We start from the raw sequence: 27,037 nt of genomic DNA on the forward strand, positions 1-27,037 counted from the left end.
GAGGAGTTCACTTCTGATGAAGCAGACGAGATCAGCAACTCCCTGGCCAAGAATTCTCAAATCCCATCATCCAGCAGCCTGTTACCAGGAGAGTCTTCTGATGCTGACTGGGATGACAAAGACGACGCCTGCTTCCTAGAAGCCACAGAAGATGCTGAATTCGCTGATGCTGCAGACAGGAGTCTTCTTGGTAACAAGAGTGCAATGGACGATATTCCTGACGAACTCATTATGGAAGCATTACAGAGCAGCTAACCATGGCAGGATTTACATAATGAGGCTACAGTTTGCCTGAAGCCTGAGATTTGATGACATAAATGTTAAATTAGGGCTGGGGCTATAGCCCAAGAGTAGACTACTTACCTAGCATGTGCAAGGTCCTGCATCTAATCCGCAATACAATAAAATTACATTAACTTATTATTAAACCTGTTTATAACAACCGTTTTATCACTTAGCTTTCTAATAATTTGCTTTTTACCTGAGCCAGTTTTATTGAAGATTAACTTTGACATACTTCAATAGATGCTCCTAATTAACCAAAATTATTCCATGCTTGCACTGACACCATTAAAAGTTTATTGTAGGGTAAAACTCTTATGCCAAGTGATGACTAACATGTCAAGACTGAAATTTATTAATAATAATCAGAACTACATGGCTTCTGAAACTGCTACAGCTGAACGGGCGTAATTTAGTTTGAATGACAAAATGATAATAAATTCTGATGAGTAAGCCACACTTATTTTCAGATGGGAAGTTTGAAGAGTGTCAAGAGCACAGCTTCAGGAGAGATGGCGGCAGGAGGCTGACTCAGCTTGTGGTCTCCTCACTCCAGCTCAAGGAGCTTCTCCAGCTGATAGTTGATGGTTTTCAGGTGTTTCTTGGCTCCCAGAATCGTTCTTGCTTTAAACAACAGAGCTGGAAGACTAGATGAGCCGTACTGTTGATGAAAGAGCAATACTTGCTTAACTAGCATCATTAGGAAACCATGTTTTAGCCCATCCCATCTCCTCAGAAAATAATGTCCAACAGAACCAACCAACAAAGCCAGAGTAGATCTCTGTACCCCAGGCAACACAAGTCGACTCAAAGAACTGTGGCATCTGCACGAATAAAAATGGCAAGTCCTGCCTCAAACTTGGACTAGGCAAGTGTGTTAGTGCTATGTAGGGTCTACTTGATCTCATTTATTTTGAAACAGAAATGTCTACAGCGAGTTTCCTTTTACTGCAAGAACTAATGGAATGAGAACAACTGGCCTGTTAAAATCTACAGCAAAATAATCTCAAAGGTCTCATTTAGTAAAGTTACTTAGAGGATCAATGAAGCCTTAAAGGTTGCCAATCCAAATGTAAGGACAAAGTTATAACACTACTCGAAATCCAACTCATGACCTGGAAATAATTAACAAAGCCAAACTTCCTGCTAACTATCTGAGAGAAATTAAATTCCTGTTAAATAATTTACTATACTTTTAGAAGCTTGCTAACAAATGTGTTTCCAAGGTATTTTTCTCAGTGACAAAAACTGAGCAGAAAAGCTGCCAGACAGTGGTGAGCCCTCATAACAATGGGACTTGATTTCTGCCACACACATACTGTGTTATTAGAGAAATCCACTCAACAGACGTAGGTCATCTCCACTCAAGATGCCTCAAGCACCCGCTCTCGGAGTGGGAAGAATATACTTGGAGCAGCTGCGGGTTTCATTTAGGAAGAGGTGTGACATATCCAGATGTCACAGAAGAGGATAGGTGCCTGGCAGTAAGGGTACAACAGGCACTGAAGGTCCTACACAGCCTCGTCCGTGACAGACTGCTCCATAGTTACCACAGCTCGGTTTTCAAGCCTTGGGGTAGATCTGGGAGAGCATTTGCCTAGCACATGAAAGAGTGATCCTGGCTTAACCAAGAACTATGTACAGATTAAGTCAAAGCTACCTTTAACTTTCACAAATTTAGTGATCAAATCCCTAAAATAAAGTTTAAGTGTATTTTAAAAATATATTTTTGTAGCTCTACTATATGAACAGATCTTTAGCTCAGATCTTAAGGTTGAATTTAGAGGTTACAAATACAAACCTGATCATTAGATGCTCAGAGACATTGTGTGTAATTACCTATCACTTTCTCTACACAATTCTTAGTGTAATTCCTTACACAGTTCTATTGGTACAGTTCTATACTCCATCCTATTGGTGTAATTCTATATATAATTCTACTAGTATAATCATATTTTTCTAGTTCTATTAGGTATTTAAACTTACAATTTTTTTAGCAAACATTTCTAGTAATCTTAATTGGGTGTCATAGCAATAATGAAGTCCCAGGAGCTACTTCAAAGTGTATTAAAATAATAGAAAGCTTCCCTTAAATGGAGGAAAAACAAACAAAAAATTGGAAGGTATCAGCAAATCACTTAAAGAAAACCAAGAAAAAGAAATCAAACATATAAAAGAAACTATCCAGGACTTGAAAACTGAAATAGAAACAATAAAGAAAACACAAGCCAAAGGAATTATAAAAACAGAAATCATGAGAAAAAGATCAGGAACCACAAATGCAAGCATGAACAGCAGAATACAAGAGATGGAAGAGAGAATCTCAAGCACTGAAGATACAATAGAGGAAACAGACTCATCAGTTAAAGAAAACATTAAATCTAACAAAAGCTTAACCCAAAATATCTATGAAATATGGGACACCATAAAAAGGCCAGATCTTAGAATAATAGGTATAGAAGAAGAAGTTCAACTCAAAGGCACAGAAAATTTATTTAACAAAATCATAGAAGAAAACTTTCCCTACCTAAAGAAAGATATGCCTATGAAGATACAAGAAGCTCTCAGAACACCAAATAGACTGGACCCCCAAAAAAGTCCTCTTACCACATAATAATCAAAACACTAAACATACAGAATAAAGAAAGAATATTAAGAGCTGCAAAGGAAAAAGGCCAAGTAACATATAAAGGTAGACTTATCAGAATTACACCTGACCTCTCATTGGAGACAATGAAAGTCAGAAGGTCATGGTCAAGCATTATGCAGACAGTAAGAGACTATTAAGATGCCAGCCCAGACTACTATACCTAGCAAAACTGTCAATCACCATAGGACAAAACAAGATATTCCATGACAAATCTAGATTTCACCAATACCTAGCCACAAACTCAACCTAGTACAAAATACTAGAAGGAAACACTTGTGTACAAAATACTAGAAGGAAAATGCCAACCCAAGGAAGATGGCTACACCAACAAAAACAGACAATTGAGGATCTCATAACAGCAAATCCCAAAGAAGAAAAAATGCACACATTAACATCACCAACGATGAAAACTAAATTAACAGGAGATAGCATTAATATCCCTCAATGTAAATGGACTCAACTCACCTATAAAAAGGCACAGGCTAACAAATTGGATACGAAAACAGAATCCATCCTTCTTCTGCATACAAGAAACGCACCTCAACCTCAAAGCCAGACACTGTCTCAGAGTAAAGGGTTGGGAAAAAATATACCAATCAAATGGACCTAAGAAACAAGCAGGTGTAGCTATCCTCATATCTAACAAAATGGACTTCAAGCTAAAATCAGTCAAAAGAGACAAAGAAGGTCATTTCATATTAGTCACAGGAAAAATCCATCAAGAGGAAATTTCAGTACTGAACATTTATGCCCCAAATACAAGGGCACCCTTATATATAAAAGAAACACTTCTAAAGCTTAAATCCTATATTAAACCCCACACACTAATAGTGGGAGATTTCAACACTCCCCTCTCAACACTGGACAGGTCAATCAGACAAAAAATGAACAGAGAAATAAGAGAACTAACAGATGTTATGACTCAAATGGACTTAACAGACATCTATAGAATATTCCATCCAAACAAAATATACCTTCTTCTCAGCACCTCATGGAACCTTCTCAAAAAAAAAAAAAAATAGAAAGCTACATTTTCTCAACTCCTTTAATGTTTCTCAATGTTTCAAGCCATTCCTACCATTTCTGTGAAACAGCTACGAAACCATGAGTTGTGCACAGTACACAAGGCCCTCCAGTGCAGTTCTCTGAAGGGCACTTAGGAGTAGCACAGATGCTTCTCTTCATTAAGTAGCTAAGGTGACGCTGTGATCTCGCTGACTTACACTGACAGCTGCTGGCACTCTACAAGCGAATGCCCGCAGCAGCTTCTGCTGCACAGTAAGCTTGAGTGGGCCTCACCTCCTCCTTTTCCTTTGGTTCTTTCTCTTGAACATCTGAGTAGTCTTCGTACAGCTGTTTTAAGTTAGATAAGAAATGTATGGAATTCTTAAGTGATGACTTTCTCTCCTTGAGGTCGTCATATTTTGTCTGTAGTTGTTTCAATTGTGGTTCTAATCTAGACAACAAAAAAAAAATTTTTTAATCTTAAAAAGAAATTATGTAAAACACAAATTAATACAAATATATGTATTGTTCATGGACTGAAAGTATTAAAATGCCCAAACTATAAAGAACAGAAACCCAAACCAGAAACAACAAAAACATTTTCTCCTACATAAATGACATACAATAAAGTCCAGCAGTCTACAGTGCATGAGCATACTGGGAGAAGAGGGAAAAACCAGGGGTGGGCTAGGTGACCTGTGCTTACCTCTCAGAGTATGAGTATAATTCATAATCATATTCTATGTTCCCATTCATCTCAACTATGCTATAGGTAGCAGGGACAGCCATGGCTAATGAGCCTCACAAATGCTAAACTTCACCAGGTCATTTGAGTCTGGGAACTACAGATTCCACAGGAATCTGACTAACAGGCAGGAAAAGCCATCATGACAGTTTAGCTAGGAGGCCACGCAAAAAGTTTCCCTTATTAAAATCCCCTCAAGCTTCCAAGGCTGAACAAAATCAGCATAAAAGCTGTCACAAGGCCTAGCTAGATGTGTGACTTCGCCTCTCTAGGGCTGAGTTTCTTCACGTATAAAGAAAATAGCTAACTTGTGATTTATGGTTGAGAAGGAAGACTGCCAGTTTCATCTTGCAAATAAAAATATGAAAACGAATCTTCTCAGATAGGACTAGTGCATCTGTACACATGTTTCTCGTGCTTCTTCTTTGTCCTCTGTGTTTATTTGCCTGTGTGTTGTCCTAAAGAGAGAAAGATGGCTTGGTGCTGGATGGATAGAGAAGTGGGGAGGACCTGGGAGATGAGGGAGGGAGACCGTGATCAGAAAAACAAAGCAAAACATAATTTTCAACTTGAAAAAGTGCTCTTCATACTGGACAACTGCAACATTTATTTCTTCAGCAGACTCCAGACCGAACTGGTCACAGTGGCTGGGGTGTAGGATTGCATTCCCTGTCTTTCCTAAGGGCAGAACCAGCTGAGGCAAAGTGAACTCCCCTTAAGTGTTAACTTAAAGTGTTAAGTGTCTAATATGCAAAGTTAAGACCATAATATACTTTCTTTACTATGCTTTCTCAAAATGTTTGTCCTGCTAAAATCACACCTAGAGAAGGAACTAAAGAGGCTGGTCTCAACACATCTCAGTGGTCTCCCACTGTTTAACAAAACAGCCTTATAATAGAGCCATACAATAACTTATCTTACGGAGTCATACTAAGAGTGGGCCAAGTGAATGGAGCCTTTAGGAAAGTGCCCCTGTCGTAAAAGAAGCTGTCAACTGTTACCACCATTATTGCTCTATTTCCCCAATGTCCCATATTTTGGCCAGCGCCAATGAACACATTTTCTAGTGCCTCCCATAGACTAAAATTGTAAACAAAATGGAATAGACAACTAATTTGTCTCTCAAAATCCTGGGTCAGTCACTTTAAAACCTAGTACTTAATTACATAGTATTTCAAGAGTTTGCTGATGTAATGATCTGTCCTGTCCCTTTAAGAGACAAGCCCCGCCCACTCCCCCCCTCTGCCTAGGCAGAGGTGGCTGAAACCTCCTCACCTCCCCCTCTTCCCCCCACTTCCCTTTTACTGAATAAACTATATCCAAACTCACTCTTCTGCCTCTGTCTCTCACCCGCCTTGGCTCCTTGTCAGACCTTGTGGGACAGGCTGCCCTGCCAACCCGCCCAGGTCGCTCACCTGCTCCCTCTCACCGGCCTGGGACTCACAGAGGCCTTGAGTGGTGAGACCCGGCTAACCCTCGGAGAACGGGAGAACCGGGCCGCAGCATTATGTCTAAACCATTCCAGCTGACTTATCTCTTTTCTGCTCAAACTTCCTGCTACCATACCCATGTGGTACTGGGAACTGAACTCATGGCTTTGCTCACGCCAGTCAGGTGCTCTACACTGAACCACATCCTCAGCCTGTCCAAGCTCTTTTAGAACATCTTAAGAGTGGAGAGCACAGCCAGTCCTACTTCACTTAAGCCTCTGCCTCACACAGCACCCATACCTCAGAAGGACAAGATGTACAGGCATTCTGCCGGACTCGTGTGTGCACTAGTCTTCCCAACCAGTGCATGGGACTACCCCCACCCCTAGACCTCAGAACATGACATTGTAGAGCGTGTATTTCTAAAGTAAATAAAGAGCCAGGGACCAGCCTGGGTTACACAGCAAGACCATCTGTCAAAAAATAAGCAAGCAAGCAAACAACCTTAGCAGAACTGTGATGAGCCGCTGCAGAGGACCCTTCCCTATGCTTACTCGCCAACTCAATACCCTCCGAGGAACGATACAATTAGACCCATGTGCACAAGAGGGGCCTGCGGCACTGGGAAAGTCAGTAACCCACCCAAGTCTGCAGTCCGCGGAAGAGCCTGATTCAAGTTGCAGGCAATCTAATCATAGAGTCTACTCATTAAATCTGTGATCAGGCTGCCTGAGGCTAGATCAGATATGCTGGGAGACTGATCCGTGTTGACTCTTCTTTGCTAAGACTCTACACTCTGCCACCGGGCATCAGAAGCTGCTGACACTGATCATCCAAATGCAAAGGAAACCTGGGGCTTGTCATGGGTCACCACAGCAAACAGCACTCCCCTAAGTGACAAGCTCTACTACTGCACTTTAGGTGAGTTCTTAGCAGGAGTGGGTATCATCTTACCGAAGCAGTTCATCCTGGACTTCAATTAAACGCTGCCGTTTCTTTTCCATGTTGGAAATCATCTGTGCAATACAATAATTTACTTAGGCTAACACAGCAGAAGTCTCACTCTGCTCACACTGTCCTAGGCACTGAAAGCAGAGAACCGGGCAGAGTGCAGCTTCGTGGCAGCTCTGAAGACTGAGGGGTGGGGGAGGGCACGGGACCACGGGACCTCCTCCTCTTGCTTCTGGTTTGAAGACTGGGGGTGGGGGAGGGCACGGACCACGGGACCTCCTCCTCTTGCTTAGCAGTCGCATTTCACGACAGGCCGCAAAGGTAGCAGAGCCAGGTAGTCAGGGGCTGCCTGAGCCCGAATAACCTTTCTCTTTATAAATGAGGACAGCAGACTAACAGATCTCCATTCCTTAGTCTTCATTAACATTACAAAATCAAATAAAAACCTGACCCAAAGCACAAAGTTCCACAAACTGTGCAGGTTCTGAACTAAAGCTGGCCGCTGCCTCCCGCCCTACCCGTGACTGAGAGTCCCCCTCACCTGGGTGTTCCTCCTTTTCACGGCTCTCAGCACCTGGTCGTCTTCAAGCTACAACGACAGCAAAAACACAAGCATGTCGAATTTGCCAAAATTAAGTGTTTCAAGTTCCACATGAGAAGCTGCTGGGAGATACTAGCTGACAAACTGTCTGGAAGTTTAAGGACCTGAGTTCAGATCTCCAGCACCAGCACCTTTGGCTTTAACAAGTGCTGGTGGAGATGGGAGCTCCTTGGAGCTCACTGGCCGGTCTCGTGAAATCAACGACTTTCAGGTTCAGTGAGGCCCTGTCTCAAAAAATACATTGTAGAGCGAGTGAGGAAGTTACCTGGCAGAGCCTCTGGTTTCCACATCCACGCACATGTGCAATTCCACATCCACACACCCACAAAAAGAAATAAGGGTAGTTCTCACGTGTTTATCGCCACAGAGCCAGCAAATGCAAGCTTTTCTACAACCACAGGGCACTTTCCAAAATTTAGTTTAAAAATTTTGGAGCAGTCAGGCATAGTGGTGCACACCTTTATTCCAGCACTCACTCGAGACAAAGAGGCAGGTGGATCTCTGAGTTTGAGACCAGCCTGGTCTACTGAGTGAGTTCTAGGACAGCCAGGGTCACACATAGAAATCCTGTCTCAAAAAAAGTAAATAAATAAGTAATTTTAAGCAATGTAATTATGCCAGTGAACTTACCATTCTGAAGAGTTCTCCTTTAATTTTAAAATAAAATTTGTCGATGGCTTGACAACATCTTTCAGACTCTACTCTTTGTCTGTAAATTGTTTTAAGAAAACCAAAATAGGTATCATAAAGGATTTTGAAGGATGCATTTCATTTACTTGATACATAAGTACATACAGCTTGGCACATATTGTTTAATTACCTAATATAATAACGTAAAACCTATAGCTTTTCTCATACTTAATAAAACTGGGAATAAGAGAGGGGAAGGGAGAGACAAGTGAAAGGGAAGGGGAGAGGAAGGGACCAGGGAGCAAATGAAAGAGAAGAAACCTGGTGGACAGGCTCTGGGAACCTTGAGGCAGGACAAGGTAACTGCTTTTAGATCTCCAGCCTATGACTGGACTGAGTTGTCAGTTGACAAACTAGGGCCTTGAGCAGTCTAGAAAAGCCCTTACCACTGAGCCACACCCCAAATCCAGTGGTTTTATCATTGAGTTTTCAAGAGTCCTTTGTAAATTCTAAGTAGAAGTCCTTTATCATATACATCTTTCAAAAACTGTTTATTCTCTTATAATGTCGCACACATGTTATTTGATCAAAGCCCACTCGTTTCTCGCTCCTATTCCTCGCCCTTTCCTTAGTGTACCCCTTCTTTTCAAGTTCTGCTTTCTGTCTGATCCCCCTTATTTAATTAGGATTGCCTGCTTAAGCATGGGTTGGTGGGGAACAAATAAATCTCTTGCAAAGATTTTCTCCCATTCTGTGGACTGTCTTTTCATGCTTGACAGTATCTTACAGAAGAAGAAGTTATTAACTCTTGAAGTCCAACTGCGATGGGTTGTGTCCCTGCTGTTAGCAAGTCACTGTGAAATCCCAGTCACTGTGTTTTCCCTTTCGCTCTCTTCTGGGAGTTTGCAGGTTTACATTTAGGTTTGTGATCCAGTCTGGGTTACGTGTGTTAAGGGGCAGCACTGGTTGCTCACGCATGTCCCACTTCTGTAGTGCCCGTATTTTCATTTTTGAGACAGGGTTTCTATGTAGGCTTGGATGGCATAGAACACAGTGCAGACCTGCTGGCTTCTGCCTCCAGAGAACTGGGATTAAGGTGTATACCCCACAGCCAGCCTGCAGCTACATTTGCTTTTGACAGCCTCCACTGTGCTGTCCCTGCCCCTTCGTCACTAGCTGACCCCATGTGGGCTCCCTGCTGTCTGTTATTTTCTCCAGCACTGCATTGCACTGAGCGCCACACTTTATAGTGAGCCTGACGGTAGCACCAGCCACTCTCAGCCTTTCCTCTCCAGGAACACGAGGATTCGTCTGTGAATACCCACAACATAATTTGCTGGGATTCTGAAACTACTAGGAGTCAAGAGGAATTGACACGCTGACAGGAAACATCTGCAAGCCATAAATCTGAGAAAGGAACAATAGCCAAAATGTATCTAAAAATCAGCACGTACACAAAACGTCCAACTGAAAAAGTGAGCAAAGGACTTGAAAGACATTTCTCCAAAGAAAACAGAAAAATGGCTGTCACACACACAGAGACATCCAGCCACACTAAGCATGAGGGAGGCAAATGAAGACTAGAGAACAAGCTTACATCCACACACGTGAGCATTAAATATCCGAACAAGCAGTGGAGACGTTGCAATGTGGTGCTAGGGAGCAACGCATGCACACGTCTGTGCCTTTGTGGAGGCCAGAGGACAACAGGTGCCCTCCTCGATCACTCTCCTTTGAGACTGGGTCTCCCACTGAACCAGGACCTAGGCTGGAAGCAAAAAGCCCCAGCTGCCCCGTCTCCACCCGCACAGCCCTGGCGATACAGCCATGCACAGCCACACCTAGCTTTGCATGTGGATGCTGGGATCCACATGTGAGGCCTTATGTTTGCACAGCAAACCCTCTTTCTACTGAGCCACTCCAGTCACTGAGGGCAGAAGTATAAAATGGTGTGGAGATCTCAGAAAAACATCAGACAGTTTAAAAGATAAAAAACAAGTGTCATGTGGTCCATCCAGCAATTGCACTTCTGGCTATCTACATAGAAAGAACTGAGAGGGACAAAAATCCACCAATAATCAGAAAGCATCTGCTACAGAGAGGGGAAGGTGGTCAATGTTTTAACGGCTGCATTTCTGCAAAATGAGCAAGGTCTAGAAGTGAGTGGCACAGGGTGCAGACAGCCAGCCATTCTACACTTAAAAAAACGGCCAGTGGAATATTCTGGGATGTGTTTTCACAATAAAAAATTACTTGTCTACTTCTCGGCTATCAGGATAGCTGAAGCGGCACTGTTTGCAGGGGTGACTAGGCACTTCTCTGCACTGGGTAGACAGCAGCACGGCTGACAGCTCTGGAGTTGCGGCAGCAGGGAAGAGGCAGGAGGATGGAGGAAAAGTGGGATGAGGAGCATTGGCAGACGATGGGATGGTTAGTTCCGTCAACCACACAATCGAGAACACAGAGGAAGACCGCCTCAGCAGGGACAGTCTAGACCAGGGTGTCCAGGGACGGGCCTGGGAGGGATCTTCCTGTAGAGTTAACTGCGGTGGGAAGACCCACCCTGCACATAGGTGGCGCCATTCATGGGTGGGAGAATGGGCTGTATAAAGTGGAGAAAGCCAACAGGACTAGCAAGCTTGTCTGCATTCCCCAGACAGTGGAAGTGACTAGCTGTTTCAGGGTCATATAGCCGATTCCCTCACAGTGCTGAACCACAGCCCAAAACTGCGATCTAAAATAAACCCCTTTTCTCCTGAGCTGCTTCTCAGGATATTTTATCACAGCGGCGGGAGGAGGAGACAACAGTGGGGCACAGATCCTTCTGGCGTCCACCATGGCTTCTGAAGCGATGGTGAGGATTCCGCCCACTGACCAGACCCACGACTGCAGAGGGCAGTCTGCCACACTTCACACTGTCCCTTTACAGCTACCCTTAAACACCTTAGTGAGCTCTATCAAGTCTAAGACCAGTGTCAGTGGTGGGCCCCCACACTGTGGCTCACAGGATGGGGATCCCTCCTTGGATGTAAGCCTGCCTTCCTAGATAAACTTCTTCCAGGAAGTAAGTGTTGGGCAAATCTCCCACAGCAGCAGAGGAGCCTCCACAGCCCCGCCCTCCCAGCATGCAGCTTCTGCCCTCCTGCCTTCCTAAGCTTCCCACTCACTGACTATCCTCCCAGTGGGTCCTGCTCTCAGAAAGGCCAGATGCATTCACAGCTGGGTGTGACTAGTCCATGTCTCTCAGACCCACTCTGCCAGGCTGCATTTTAAAATATTTGTTTAAGACCTTAAATTTTATGAATCTCTCTCTTCAGGAAACTACAAAGCTGGACTTGCGCTGAAGGAAAACGAGTGAGCCCTGACTGCTTTGGCTGCTTCTCCAACTTTCCAGGCTGGAGAAGAAAACCAAAGGCACAACCGTATCTTGATGCTGCCCAGAGGGTGTTGTAGAACAGCACTTTAACTAAGCAAAGGTGGGTCACATTGTTTATGCTACATTTGTTTAGTCATATAAAGACGAGTTGCTGTCTTACCTTGCCTGCCTAAGGCACCTGATTAGTCTAATAAAAAACTGATCTTGCAATAAACGTTCTAGGCAGTAGAGGGATAGGCAGGGCTGGTGAGCAGAGATAAGAAGTAGGAGAAGAAATCTAGGTTAGAAGGGAAAATGGGAGAGAGAATGAGGGAGAAAAAGAGGGAGCTGCTCAGGGCCAGCCAGGCAGCCACCAGCCAGCCAGACACAGAGTAGGACATTCAGAATGAAAGAAAGGTAAAAAGCCCAAAGCAAATGTGGATGAAGAGTAACAGGTTAATTAAGTTATAAGAGCTCGTGGAGCAAGCATAAGATGAGGCTGGGCATCCATAACTAACAAGAAGTCTCTGAGTCGTGACTTGGGAGCTGGCTGGCGGCACGACAGCAAGCGTGCTACAGAGAATCACAGGAGTGAAGCCTGTTCTCTGCATGAGCCACGGAGCTGCGCAGCCATGGGCTCTTCCCTCACCACTGCTTTCATGGGAGACGGAAGGGCCTGGAGTGTGGCCATAGCTGGCATTCACGTTCTGACGGAGAAACACTAACAGCACTGGGGAAAACACTTAACTTCTCAATTAAATTAATGTCTGCGAGAAACGTCTAGATGATTCAGTAACTTGAAACTAGCATAATAAATGTATGTAGAAGGATTATAATGAAAATGTAAAGACATCTTGAATGTATAACACTGAAAACTAGGAAGGACACAGAGGTGCTCTGAGCAAGGTCCAAGGATTACAGCGTCGGCGGACTTACTTATACTCCACGAAGGTTTTCTCAAACACAGACAAAATAACATCCAACTCCATGATGTCACCACGTCTCTTTCCTTCTAGACACCAAACTTGCATACTTTCAGAAGTATCTAGAATATTAAGCACATGTCAGTTTAATACATTCATTATCTGCAAACTGGCTCTAGGTCCCAGACTCTGAGCCCTGAAGAAAGTAGTCCTCCAGGGTGTAAAAAGAGCTAAAACCATATTCATTTCTTCCCGCCCCAGGCCAGGTCTAACAAACCTGCCTGCTGCCACTCCTTCCTGCGACTATGGCTGGCCTTTTGAGACAGGTCTACGTATCAATGTGCTGCACAGTGGGGTCTCCTGCCGGCTCCACTAAACTCTATTACACTTATTCACATGACACTGCCATTCCTATTTTCAGTGCTGTTTTTAACTGTACACCATATGGTAGGAGCTTACAACGACTTGGGAAATTGGGATATATCTATCTTATGACTCAGCAACTTCACTCTCTACTTCTCCAAGAGAAATAAAAACATGTTCATAACAAAACCATGTTGATAAATTGTGCATAAAAATGTCCATGAGGCAGGAGGCAGTTCATAAAGAGTCTGGAGCTATAGCTCAATCCACTTTCCTAGAATGGGCAAGGCCAGGAGCTAAATCTCTACCATTGCAAGGGCTAAAAACATAAAGAAAGAAAGGGAAGAGAAAACAAAGCGGGGAGGGGCCAGGCTTTCTTTACAATCGACTGTAGTGAGCAAGGACGTGACTCACTACCGCAGCAATTCCAACTACACAAGTCTCTAGCTTTATTATGTTCTGTGTGAGTGTGTGCAGGCACCCAGAGGCCGGAAGAGGGCACACATGCCCTGGAACTATTGTAAACTGCCTGATGTGTGGGGACTGGGAACTAAACTTTAGACGAATAAGGAGGAGAGGGGAAAGAATGGGGTTGGATTTTATCTAACAATATTATATGCATGTATGAGTATTCATTTTTTAAATTCATGATAAAATGATAAAACAGAAAAAAAAGTGTTACTCCAAAGTCATAATTTCTTAATCAAGTGGCAGTTTTAGCCAAGATGGTGGTGTATGCCTTTAGCTCCGGTACTCTGGGGGGCAGAGGAAGATGGATATTGTGAGTTCAAGGCCAGCCTGATCTACATAGTGAGTTCCAGGACAGCTAGGGCTGTCCAGAGAGACCCCATCTCAACACCACACCCACCCCAATAAAATTTGTTCTTTCAACAACTAAGACAGCTTAAAAATGGGAAACATTAGAGATCCGCCACACAAGTGACAAGGTATAGAGCACCATCCTGTACCTGAGTCTGTGGCTTCGCTTCCTGATTGCTTCCTTCTGCCGGGAGACGGCCTCACTTTCTTCTGAGTTTTCTACCAAAAAAAAAACAAAAAAACAAAAAAACAAAATAAAAAAATAGTATAGTTATTTAGGAAAAATTTTTTTCTCTAAAATTTAAAGATTAGGACAACAACATTAGCAAACCATCGGCTGATATTAATTACAGTTCTTGTTTAGCTCATAGGAAAAACTGATGAACAATCTTGGGCCAAGGGGTCCCAGTACCCGAAACCTACACACAACACGCTGCGGCGGTGAGGTGCATCTGTGGGTGCTGATGGGAATGTGCCTGAGAGAGACAACAGCAATGACAGCATGCTGAGAAACCCCCCACTCGAGACCCGCTAGCCTAGCAAAGCCTAAAACCAGCTCCTGATGGGATCTACCAGGAAGAGCACAAAGCTCCTGATGGGATCTACCAGGAAGAGCACAAAACTCCTGATGGGATCTACCAGGAAGAGCACAAGGGTTGCAGCACAAGATTTCCAAGATGACTGACAGTGTGGGCAGCAGTGGGAACAGGACCCCGGACTCTACTGGTGGGTGAGACGCCACTGTGGGAACCTGGGGAGTCTGGGGCTGGCTCTGCAGGTGCAGGCACCATCCTTCAAGGGCCACATAATAGCAACTGCAGGAACTGAGGGCAACCTCAACCTCCAAGAGGAAAGAACATAGGGACCTTAGGATTAAACTCACTGAACTTAATTCTGTCAACAGCTCGAAAACTCTTTAAGGAGAAATTCAAGCCTCACCTGAGATGTCAGCCCCGGATTTCCGCCTTCTACCACCCTGAGCAGAGGAGCCAGCTAAACTGAAGCTGGACTCCCAGCCTGCAGAAGCTAAGACACGATAAACGTGCAACCAACTCTGTGGTAATTAGTGTGAAGCAATTATATACAAACAGAGAGGTGGAGTCCCACTAAGTTAGATAATGGAAAATGTCTTGGGCTTTCTACACACTCACCCTAGCAAAGGATAATATCAAACCCCAGGCAAATGTCAGGCTGATGTGCTGGGACAGCCACTCACACAACTCTGGGACACAGAGCTCAACATCGCTAAACAACATGGACTACAGTTCAAATTCTAGACTAAAACGGACACACAAGAAAATGTGACCCAGAGTTGGAACAAAAACAGACCGAAGAGAAATTGAGCCAAAGACGGTGCAGACAATGGTTTAGGAAGCAAAGGCTGAAGTAGGTGCCATCCTGTCTAGGACGGGAGGACAGTCTCTCAGTAGAGGGCCTCCTGTGGGCGGAAGTCAAGATACAGGCAGTCCCCAGCACACCAGTAAGTCGGGGTGGGAGTAAAAGCATTCTCTGTCCGGTCCAGCTTCTGGTGGCCATGACTGGTGCCACGGCTGCTTTACCCGTCTCCACACCACCCTCTTAGAAGAATACCTGTGACGACATTCGTGGGTATACATATAATTCATGAGCGTGTATCTTTTGGCTACTAATATTAGCAGAATTATTTATCTAAAGTAGTCAACCAAATGAGTTAATAAAATATATAAGATACTATATTTCAGTTATCTCAAAACCAAATTATGACCCATAGCATTTTTTTCATAAGGAAATAAATCAAGGGTGTATATGAAGACTTTGCTACAATGTAATCCATCACCGAGCAGGTTGTACTTACACACTGAGGAAGACACACCCACACACATCCATACACCCTAACAATCAGGAAAAGAAGAAGCCATGTATTTGAAAAAGAATAATGGGGTGTATGGGAAGGTTTGGAGGGAGGAAAGGGAAGGGAGAAATGATGTGATCATATGACAATATCAAAAATAAATAATTAATAAACTCATCAAAGCATCAAAATTGTAATTTTCGTCAATAGATACTATGGGTACCCACAAGAGGAGTGCAAGCACTGGTTAAAAGGATGTCGTGGAAGGACTGGCGCACACACCAGGACACAGATGATGTTCTGGGTTATGGAATCGCAGATAAATTTATCTTCCTTTCTAAATTTTTCTGGTTTTCTAAAAGAAACATTGCTTTCTGTAATAAAAGCTCTAAACTTATTTTTAAAATTAAAAAAAAATTTCCTCCTTAATCTTTTTCTTAGATTTATTTTTATTATGTTTAAATGATGTATATGGGGATGAGGAGTATATGCACAGGAAGGCAAGTACCCACAGAAGTCAGGGTATCAGAGCAGTGTAAGCTGCCTGGCACAGGAACTGGGAATCGAACTCCGATCCTCGAGAAGAACACCAAGTCATCTCTCCAGCCCCTTCTTAATCTTTTTAATGAACTTTTCTCTCTGAGGGGCAGATGGCAAACACAGCTCACCAGTGGTCTCTGGATTGCTCGAGTCTCTCCTACAGCAGAGGGCTGGGTGCCTTGGGGTCTCGTCTTCTTGGCCATGAGGTTTTCTGCTGGCATGACAGGGGGTGCCGCCTGCTGCTGTGCTGGCTTCATAGGGGGTGCAGCCTGCTGCTGTGCTGGCTTCACAGGGGGTGCCGCCTGCTGCTGCTGTCCTGGCTTCACAGGGGGTGCCGCCTGCTGCTGCTGTGCTGGCTTCACAGGGGATGCCGCCTTCTGCTGCTGTGCTGGCTTCACAGGGGTTGCCGCCTTCTGCTGCTGTGCTGGCTTCACAGGGGCTGCTGCCTTCTGCTGCTGTGCTGGCTTCACAGGGGGTGCCACCTGGGGCTGCTGTGTGCGTGTTCTCTCTGTGGACCCCACTTTCCTCCTTATGTCATCTTCAGAGCTCTCAAACTCATCGCTGATAGGCTCAAGCTTTCTCCTTGGCTATAAAGGAAACAGCATTGCTTGTTTAGAAAATTCAACTCTTAGACAGGCAGATCTCTGCGGCTCAGAGGCCAGCCTGGTCCACAAAGTGAGTTCAAGGACAGCCAGGGCTGTTACACAGAGAAACTCTGTTTCAAAACAAAGAAAAGTTAAATCTTATGATTCCTTGTCAAGGAACTATGGGATTCCCATTTCTCACTCATAAACATCAAAACTGAGCACAGCATCCAGAAGACATCAGGATTAGAATGCAGCCTAGTTCTCTCGGCCTTTGAGAGCCACAACCTGAGTACACTATCGAAAGCCACAGAAACTGGCTGGGGAAGGAGAGCTGAGAAGTCTTTCATAACACTTTGGGTATAAACGTATTTTTCCTGGGCTAGTCTGATAGTGAGACAGGGAGAGGCACGTGCCACCAGGTCTGCGTTCAGTCCCTAAGACCCAAAGGGTGGAAGTGTCGAGGGGACTCCCACAGTTGTCCGCTGCATACTGTACATGCCACATACATACTAACACACACAAATGAATATCATTATTATCAAAGACATTTCTAAGACTTTTCTTATGAAAAAATACTGCTACAGGATTTTTTTCTGTTTGCAGCTACTCCAAGTAAAAGGGTTTCTTAGAAATAGAGAAGAAAGAACACTCCCACATACCTTTTTCGTGCTGCTCTTTAGAGAACTGCTTCCTCTTGCTTCAGTCTCAGAAAGGTTCAAGCTGCAAACAACAAGCCGTCAGCACTGTGTCCATGGTACTCTCTCGACGCTTCAGCATCTCGGGGTGAAAACCAGTGGGCTGTGAAGGGTTTTCTACCTGCCGTGGGCAGGCCTTACAAAACATCTGTAATTCTGTGGGGCAGTTTGAATGTAATTGTCCCCATCAAGCTCATATTGGGAGTGACACTTTTAGGAGGTGTGGTTTGAGGTCTCATATAAGCTCAAGTCATGCCCAGTGAGGCAGTTCACTTCCTGTTGTATTGGGGACTGTGGACCCCCAGACCCTGAATTTCCTGTAAACAACTTGTTTTTCCAATGCTTGCTGCTGCTCTGAGCAAAATAACTTGTTTTCCTGTGTTTGCAGCTGCTCTGAGCAGGAGACCCTCAGGAGTTCCTGATGGCAGGGGAGTGGTTTCTGGTGGGTTTGGCTGGGCGTGGCTATCAGTTAAGGATCTCTATATAGGCTGCCCTGGAACACAATAAAGGGGGCATTCTTGGGGAATTCAAGACCTGTGTCTCTGTCTCTGTCTGTATTTGTGTGTGTCAGTCACCAGACCCTTGCCAGGCCTGTGAACCGTCCTGTAGTACATAGTACCATAGTACACGTAGTACAGGCACAACAGGAGCACAGCACATGAAGGAGTACAGACATTACACTGCTGCCAGCATATCAAGATGTAAAACTCTCAGCTACCTCTCCAGCACCATGTCTGCCTGCACGCCAACATGTTCCACCATGATAATAGACGGAACCTCTGAACTGTAAGTTGCCATCCCAATTAAATGTTTTCCTTTATAAGAATTGCCATGGTCATGGTGTCTCTTCACAGAGATAAAGCCCTAACTAAAATACTCTGGCACCAGGGGATCCAACGCCTCTGGATTCCTAGGGCACCGGTGCTCACCTGCAGACACCCACACACATAATTAAACAAAAACAAACAATCTGCTTGAGATGGACCCATACCTTCTGCCCTCTTCTCTTCTGTGAGTGGCTGGAAAGACAGCCGGCCTTTTGGGCAGCTCCTCTTCGGCATCAATAACAGTACTGTGCAGAGGAGGGTCTACAAAAACAAAAGAGCAAATTTACCACTGGCTGTCTAGGGAATGAAGTCGTATTCCCTGAGAGAGATACAAGGCAATCTTTGTTTAAATGGCCAACCAAGTCAAAGTCTATCACACAAGCCACTTCCCAGATATGTTTTAACTCATCCCTCAGTAATAGAAGATGTAAACCTCATTGCCAATAAAAACATGGTTTCAGGGGCTAGAGAAGTGGCTCACTGGCAGAGAGCACTTGTTGCTCTTGTCAGGGCCCTGGACTTGACTCCCGGAACCCACACGGCGGCTTTTAACCTTCTGTAACTCCAACTCCAGGACATCCTCTTCAGGCCTCCATAACCACCAAGCACGCACACGGTACCGACATCCACGCAAGCAAAACCCTCATACACACAAAATAAAATAAATCTTACAAAAAAATTTAAAGACATGTTTTCAAATTATACATCTATATCTCATTTATATTAATAGAAATGTTTTCATAACACAAGATAAACATGTGTAGGAAGCCTAACAGGGCCTTTCCTTACCACTATGCATTATCGAACACATCCCTCAAGGCCGCTGCGCTAGTTCTCAACTGCTCGAGTTTACAGTGTGCCCCTCTGACTTCATCACTCACAGTACCGAGCACTTAAATGGCACCGGGGAGGGGGCCTGTCCTCTCTCACTTCCGTTCCCTTGCGTTCACCTGGACTGCAAGGCCTGCACCAGAGCAGGAGGTGAACCTGAAGGGAGATGGAGGCGACAGCACGGCCCTGGTGGAAAGGCAGGGAAAGGGGCTGCTAAGGCTGCTCCTTCCTGCTGGGGGCGGTGGACACGGCAGGGATGGAAAATCTGAAGGGGCAAAGGAGGTGGCCAGTCTCAACAGACTTAATCGCTGCAAGAGGAGCAGGGAAGAGCCAAGCAACCAGGTTTTTTTTCATGTTCCAATGTTAGTATGATGTACAAACTTAAAATTTTTCTTTCCAAAATAAATAGCAGTTCAAATACTGAACATGTCAACTGCACAATTTTAAGGTTGGTAATATATTCTGCGATGCCCTCAACTAAGCAATGGTATTTATTTCTTCCACAGCTGCGAGTGGGGGTCATCAGTGGATGCACAAAGACAAATCAATGAGAACTTTCACAAGTAGTCAGCTCTCTGAAGATTTACAACTGATCAAGAGCACACCCAGAAGATATTTGACATCGTTATGGAAATGTGCATACAACCATTAGATACCTTTCACATCTCTTACATAAGTATAACCAGGAAAAGAGAAAAGAGGAAAGAGAAAGAGAAGAAAGAAAGAGGAGAAAGCCCAAAGTAGCAAGGCTGGGTAAGCCAGAAGCTGAGCCACACACACCAATAGTAAGATATAAACTGTGGCAGCCACCATGGGAACACAGCATCGAGGAGTCCTCAAACATACAGCCCTACAACCGGTATGGCTGACGTACACCCCACGGGGCCTCCTTGTGGGTACCTGCACAATAGTGAAAGCAGGGACTCAGAGGCATCTGCACACCAAATCTCCACTGACAGATGAGTGCATGACCAAGTCCACTTTGTGTTGCTGCTGTGTTTTGAGAACCAAGCTTCATGTAGCCCAGGCCGTGTACTCAAGCATGACTTTCGACAGCTGGTTTTAGTGCCTCCCCCTACCTCCCAGGGGCGATGATTACAGTGTGCTACCATATTCAGCTAGGGTGGGGCTTACAGAAACAATTCTGGACAGTAGACAAAATCCTGGGCCGGTCCCCAGCACCACAGACACTCATAACAGGACAAAAGGCAGTTCTAAATCATGACAGGAGTCATGACCCGAAAGGCAATACTCTGGGTGAAATTAGCTGGATACAAGAGGACAAATGTGCGGGACAGTTTTATACCAACTTGACACAAGTCGTCTGAGAGGAGGGAGCCTCAAGTGAGAAAACGCCTCCAGAAGATCAGGCTGCAGGCAAACCTGTAAGGCATTTTTTTAAATTAGTGATTGATGGGGGAAGGCCCAGCCCATTGTGGGTGGGGCCATTCTTGGATGGGTGGTCCTGGGTTCTATGAGAAAGCAGGCTCCAGGAGAAGCAAGCCAGTGAGCAGCGCCCTTCCATGGCCTCTGCATCAGCTCCTGCCCCCAGGTTTCTGTCCTGAGATCCTGCCCTGACTTCCCTCAACGATGGCAGTGAAGACAAGTATAAGCCAAACAGACCCTTTCCTCCCAGCTTGCCCTGGCTAAGGTGCTTCATCTCAGCAATAGCAACCCTAACTGAGACAGCCATGTACCTTCCTCTCACGTGAGGCTCCTAGAGTCGCCTAATTCACAGAGCTGCCTGGGGCTGGCTCATGAGAACAGGGAGCTGCTTACTGGCTATGGAGTCTGAGTTCAGCACACTGAGAGTTCTGGAGATGAATGGTGAGAGACAGCTGCCCAGCAGTGTGAACAGACCTCTCTGCCACGACTGCTGCGTGTTTAAAACTGGTTAAAATAGTGAAGTTTGTGTGTAGATCAACCCTCGATGCATACAACAGCACAACGAGACACTATTTTATACTCACTAGGCTGGCTAGAATAAAAAAGTCAGAATGTTAACATCGAAGTTGGTATAAACTCACTATAGATTCAACAGTTCTAGGGATATGTCTCAGAAAACCTAACAGGTATATGGACGCGTGCGTGCGCATTCACACACTCAACCTAGACCATGAATCTTCATAGCAGCATTATGATCAAGAAAAAGAGAACCCAAAGCCAACTGAGCATTAGTAAGCCATAAAATTTAAGAATGAAGTAGATACATGCTACAACCTTGAAAACGTGACGCTAATTCAAAGCTCACCAGAACAGGACAGATAGTCTATGATTCTATTTCTATGAAATGTCAGAAGAGGCAAAGCCATAGAGTTTGGAAGTAAATTTACAGTGTCCAGGGACCAAAGGAAGGGAAAGGGGTTGACTGATGTGGGGAGGGTTCTCCAGGCCAAAACTACTCTGGCCTTAGAGAACGGAGATGACCACACAACACTTTTGCTAACTAAGCACCACTACATCCAAGTCCTGAGCAGGAATGTAGAACACTAACCGAAGGATTCATTCAGTTCCTCTTCATCTCCCATTTCTCCCAGCATGCTTGAGACAGAATTATCCGAAAAGTCAAACGGGTCCTTAGGCTTGTGCTTTTGACCAGCTCTCTAAAAGTGAATAAAAGCAGTCACTAAAATGGAGACCGTGAACTTGACCACACTCCTCTCCTAAGGACCCTACTGTCCTCCTAAGGAGTCCTGCGCTTCCTGGAAGCACTTGACACTTTCTAAACCTCACAGGACTTTGATGATTCAGAACAGGAAGATGAAACACTTGTATGGAGACCAGAGAGTGGACACTAGATTTCTCTACCAACTAGTAAGCAGAGCCATTATGTACAGAAGCAGATATTGACAAGATAGGGAGGAATGAACATGGCTGTTTCAACAGAACTGACTTCTGGGCACTGAAATTTCCTATCATTTTCACAGGGCATGAGACATCTTCATTTAGAGCACCTTTGTTTTATTTTTTTGAGACAGGGCTTCACTGTGTATTCCAGGCTGGCCTTGAACTCAATGTACAGGAATCCTCCAAAGTACTAGGATTATAAACAGGTGTGAACCATCCCATCCAGTTTATCTAAATCATTTTAAAATACAACAAACACCAAAATCATTCTTAGTTCACAAGGCTGTACAAAAACAAATGGCAGGCTACCTTTGGCCCACAGGTATCATTTACCTAAATCCTTGATGTAGGGGACAATATGATCCCCTCCCCCAGAAAAAGGGCACAAGCTCATAAGCAGTTTTGACTGCATACAGGGTAAAGCTGCCTTCCTACCGGGCAGAGAACAGGACTTACAGTCCCATATGTTTCAATACAGACGAAACCCTAATCCCGATTAAAGATCAAAATGAGATCATCTTCTATGGTAGCTTACAAAATACAAGAGGATATTATTATAGATAAGGAAAGTCTGGAAGCTATTAAGGACATGCAATTACACTGGCAGACAAAACTCCGAGCCTTGGGGAAAGCCACGTCCAGAGTGTTATATGGAGAAGTGCCAAGAGACAGCCTAAGATTTGCTCTCCAGCCAAGGATGCCTCCCTCACACGCAAGGTAACTCCCTCCCCCAGGGAGGACCTGAAAGCCGACGAGAAAGGCTAGGAAGGGGCGTAAGCGAGTAGAGATCCACTCCCCCACCCCCACCCCAGGGCACAGTGGACTTTAGCCACCCTGAGCAGGGCTGGGCAGGAAAGCGGAGCAGGATCCCGGAGAGGTGTGCTAGAGATTCCCACAGTGAGGGAGCACCATCCAGGTTAGAGTCAGGGCAGCAGGGTAGAACCTGCCAAAGATGGAGAAGTCAGGCAGCCCAGAAGGCCACCAGCGCTCCGAAGAGCTAGTCCTAACCTGGAAAAACAAAAGCACCTTCATCACCCTAATAAGAAATGGCAATATAGGTATTTTGGAATTAGCAATCAAGAGTGTTAAGCAAATGCACTTGCCTTTAACACTTCCTGAAGAAAAACAAAACTATAACATGGACCACGAGGAATACCATAGGCCCACACACAGCTGCTAAAAACTATAGCAGGGAGAAATTACTATAAGTGAAAAATGACAATACAGAACATTTTACAACTTTTACACGATGTCAATATCTGAATAAAATTAATGTCAATCTAGGCACAAAAAAGAATTTTTTTATTTTTTTTCTTTTCTTTCTTTTTTTTTTTTTTCCTTTTTGGTTTTTTTTAAGACAGGGTTTCTCCATGTAACAGTACTGGCTGTCCTGGAACTTGCTTTGTAGACCAGGCTAGCTTCAAACTCACTAAGATCCACCTGCCTCTGACTCCCAAGCGCCACTACCAACCGGCAAAAGATGGTTCTAAAGTGTTGATGAAGTTCCTTTTCTCCATCACACTGGAAAAAGCACTTTTCTCCCCCCTGAGACAGGGTTTCTATGTGTAGCCTTAGCTGTCCTGAAACTCGCTTTGTAGACCAGGCTGGTCTCGAACTCACAGAGATCCACCTGCCCCTGACTCCCGAGTGCTGGGATTAAATGCATGTGTTAGTATCGCCAACTGATAAAGCGAATTTTTAAGCTATCATTTAAAAAAAAAGTTTGTCAAGAGTAGTCTTCAAAAATGTATTTCCCACGGAATGATTTTGTTTACAATGGTTAAAAAAAAAAATCATGTTAACAAAGACTACTTACGTGTCTCCTAGAATGTGTTCTTCCCAGAGCATTCTTTGAGTCTTTTGCACTATTAAAACACAGACAACAGAGTTAAAAGAGGGAATTAAAAAATGTTTTAAGTAATTCGGGAAAGCACTATAAGCTGTGTTTCTTCCCAGGCAATCCTTTCCCAACTGTTCTCTTCATCAGTGCTCACGGAGCAGAACAGAGCAGACACCATGGCAACAAAGGAAGCAGAATGGGAAGGGGTTTGCACTCAACACCCCACAGTGGAGTAAACCATCTCCACTGTGTGTGTTAGGTTACAACACAAAGGGAATCTTCCTATGAACTGCAATAAGATGCTTTCAAAAGGCAGTGCTGGGAAGAGAATTTTCCCAAGACTTAGTCTGTGCATCTGCGTGAGTCCAGTACTCTAACCTTGGTTCTCAAATTTTAGCTGACGTCAGAGATGCCTAAAAGGCTTGGTCTGGGGATGTAGGCCAATGATACACTTGTCCAGCACACATGGGCCCTAGGTTTCATCTCCAGAACTGAAGTTGGGGGCTACCCATTGCTGCTTTGTCTAGCTGGCTGGTTAAAAACAAATTGCCTGAAGTCACCACACCCCCAGTATTTGATACCACAGAAACTCTGGGCTGAGGCTAAGATTTCCCATTTCTAACCAGTTCCCAGCTTTAGCCGATTCTCAGACTGACAGAACATTTGATCTGTGGTAACTGCAGACTGCAATTCCGGGGTTCAGAAAGCTTAAGTGACTTCTGCCTGCCCCCCACGATGGAAGTAGGTATGAAAATCAGGTGCACAAGCTGCTTAACCTAAACTCTTTCCTGCGTTTTCTTGTCTGTGTTCCAAAAACACAAAGAAATTTCATTCTGGTTTGGGCTGGCCTAGAGCACTTTCAAAAAATGGAAATCCCTAAGATAACCACCTACACAGTCTCTGTTGCCGGTGTTTTAGGAGTGAAGAAAGAACAGAATTCACGAGGCTCAAGCCTCAAGATGCTGAAACAAAAGACAATGGCTTAGCGATTTTTTGAACATTGCCCTAGTCTCTGCAATCTTCCACTGCAAACCGAGTGTCTTCGGTCCCTACAAACACCATCTTCCATAGGCAGTCTTCCCACGGAAGACCTCTATCAGGTTTTGGATGCGCGCCAGACACACCCAGAGCATCCTTCGCCAGATTCTAGAACCAACCTACCAGAGCACAATTTAGTGACCTCTTTTCAGATGCACTTCTCTTTATAATAAAAAGATGCCTGACGCACCCTGTATGTCCTTTAGGCATTTAGACCATCCCAAATACTAAACAAGCGGCTGCTTGGTCCCTCGCTAGAGATCTGGTTTGGCTGCAGGGTCCGTGTTGCCTATTACGAAAACAGCTGGGTCTTGGGGAAAAAAAAACAAAAAACTGACCACCAAGCAGGAAGAATTCGTTAAATATGTGTTTGTCACACACAGCAACGCTGGTGTCCGAGTTGCTCTCGGCATCCAGCTTGACCCCTGGGACTACATCCCCCTCCCCACGACTCTAGGGCCGAAACTGTGGGAACCGAGGCCGGGTCGGCGAGTCTCTGAGACAAGCTGAGCCCGTCCTGGGAGGCGTGTGGGGCGGCTGCACTTACCCCGGGGACTCCGGGTATCTCAAGCTTCTCCGAGCCACCATCCTATCGCTCCCGACACCCCGGACTGCCAAAACTCGCGCCAAGCTGGCGCTGTTCGGAGGAGCCAATCAGAGCCTAGTCCTGTCTCTGCTTCGTCACTTCCGGGGCGTGCCCAGCCGGCTTCCAGCGCGAGAGCATGACGAAGACCCGGACCTGGATTACACTCTTCAGCGGAGCGGAGTTCCGACGCGTACCGCTGAGCTGCCACCGGGCTGTCCCTCCTACACCAATACCTCTCCAGGGTTTCGGGAATTCGTGGATGGGGACATGACCCGGATGGTGCTGGTGTGGGTGGACTCGAGCCGCTCCTGGACTTCCGGGAAGCTTATTTGCTTGTATTGGGACGAGTGTCGAGCGCCTTGCTTTGAGAAAAGTAGACCCTGCTTTTAGCTCCCTGCAGCAGCGAACTGTTGAACTTGACATGTTGTTGGTCCTCCCTTCCTTTATAAACAGGGAGGATCCCTCCTGATCCCATACTCGTGATTCTTTTTTAAAAATCTCTCGTGGTGCAAAAGAATAAAAAATGAACTTAATTGGATCAAAGACGTAAGAGCTAAAAGGGCGAAACTCAGAAGGAAACTGAGTCAAAACAATGATTTTGGCAATGATTTTTTTTTTTAAATTTATGTGTATGAATGTTTTGTGTGGGGGAGGGAGAGAGGGAGTAAGACAGACGTACGTGAATAGTCCCTGTGGAGGTCAGAAGAGAGCATGGGACACTTGAATCTAGAGTTACAGATGTTTGTGAGCCACCATGCGTGTACTCAGAGTCGAACCCGGCGTCTTCAGTAAGAGGTTCTAAACGTCTGAGCCATCTCTCCAGCCCCGACAATGATTTCCTGATTAACTTAAAACACAGTTGGGTGTAAGTGTAGAGATGGGGAGGAGGGGATGGATGGTTGTACAAAAAGGTTGATTTATTTAATTCCACCAAATCATACACTTAAAAATTAGAATGAGCCGGGCGGTGGTGGCGCACGCCTTTAATCCCAGCACTCGGGAGGCAGAGGCAGGCGGATCTCTGTGAGTTCGAGACCAGCCTGGTCTACAAGAGCTAGCTCCAGGACAGGCTCTAAAAGCTGCAGAGAAACCCTGTCTCGAAAAACCAAAAAAAAAAAAAAAATTAGAATGAAAAAATGGAATGTCCACTTTTGTTATATATTTATCACAATAAAAATATGCATACAAAGGAATATAATACTGTAAAGATAAAACACAAACACACATTACTGAATGAGGACATAAAAAGTTATAGTTTTCAGACTCTTCTATGAATGGTGCCCTCTTCTTCCCAACCATAACTATTCTTTTTATTTGTAAAGCATTTTAATGCTTTTCAGCCTTGATTATGCCCATATGTATAATTATTGCATAGTTATAAATAACATTTGGTGGGTTTTCTTCAAGTATCCTTCCCAAAGCCGTAATTTTAAAGTCTGCACATCTGCATGGAGCGCTAGTTCACTCAGATTGCCTTTGGAATTCATTAGTAAATATTTGTGTCCTTGTTGTCCTCTTGTGCTAGGAATACTTTCTTGCCCTTTGCTATTCCCCACGGTGCATCCCTATACAACCTTGTGTCTCCGGGGCGCATGTCTGTGAGTGTCTAGGGCAGAATCAGTAGAGCTACTTCTTTATAAGATTACAGACATGCTCAGTTT

The 27,037-nt window shown here is 44.7% G+C and overlaps 2 protein-coding genes across 3 annotated transcripts in view; one reads left to right on the forward strand and one right to left on the reverse strand.

Moving 5' to 3' along the window:
• The window catches only part of Primpol (primase and DNA directed polymerase), a 38,246-nt gene extending 36,075 nt beyond the window's left edge, over positions 1–2,171 (forward strand). For both annotated transcript variants that reach the window (XM_038328911.1, XM_038328913.1), the window contains exon 14: positions 1–2,171. In XM_038328911.1, coding sequence (XP_038184839.1) covers positions 1–255 — 255 coding nt within the window. In that variant the 3' untranslated portion in view covers positions 256–2,171.
• On the reverse strand, positions 667–25,444 carry Cenpu (centromere protein U). Its single transcript, XM_038325509.1, has 13 exons — positions 25,338–25,444; positions 23,729–23,777; positions 21,560–21,668; positions 18,399–18,495; positions 17,372–17,432; positions 16,254–16,712; positions 13,904–13,973; positions 12,586–12,694; positions 8,295–8,373; positions 7,605–7,652; positions 7,067–7,128; positions 4,232–4,388; positions 667–943 (listed from the first exon to the last, which is right to left on the reverse strand). Exons 1-13 carry the CDS (start codon positions 25,376–25,378, stop codon positions 830–832), a joined length of 1,455 nt encoding a protein of 484 aa, XP_038181437.1. The 5' UTR covers positions 25,379–25,444; the 3' UTR covers positions 667–829.
• Between the last annotated feature and the right edge of the window lie 1,593 nt (positions 25,445–27,037).

This window comes from Arvicola amphibius, chromosome 4, assembly GCF_903992535.2.
Source record: "Arvicola amphibius chromosome 4, mArvAmp1.2, whole genome shotgun sequence".
NCBI lineage: Eukaryota > Metazoa > Chordata > Mammalia > Rodentia > Cricetidae > Arvicola > Arvicola amphibius.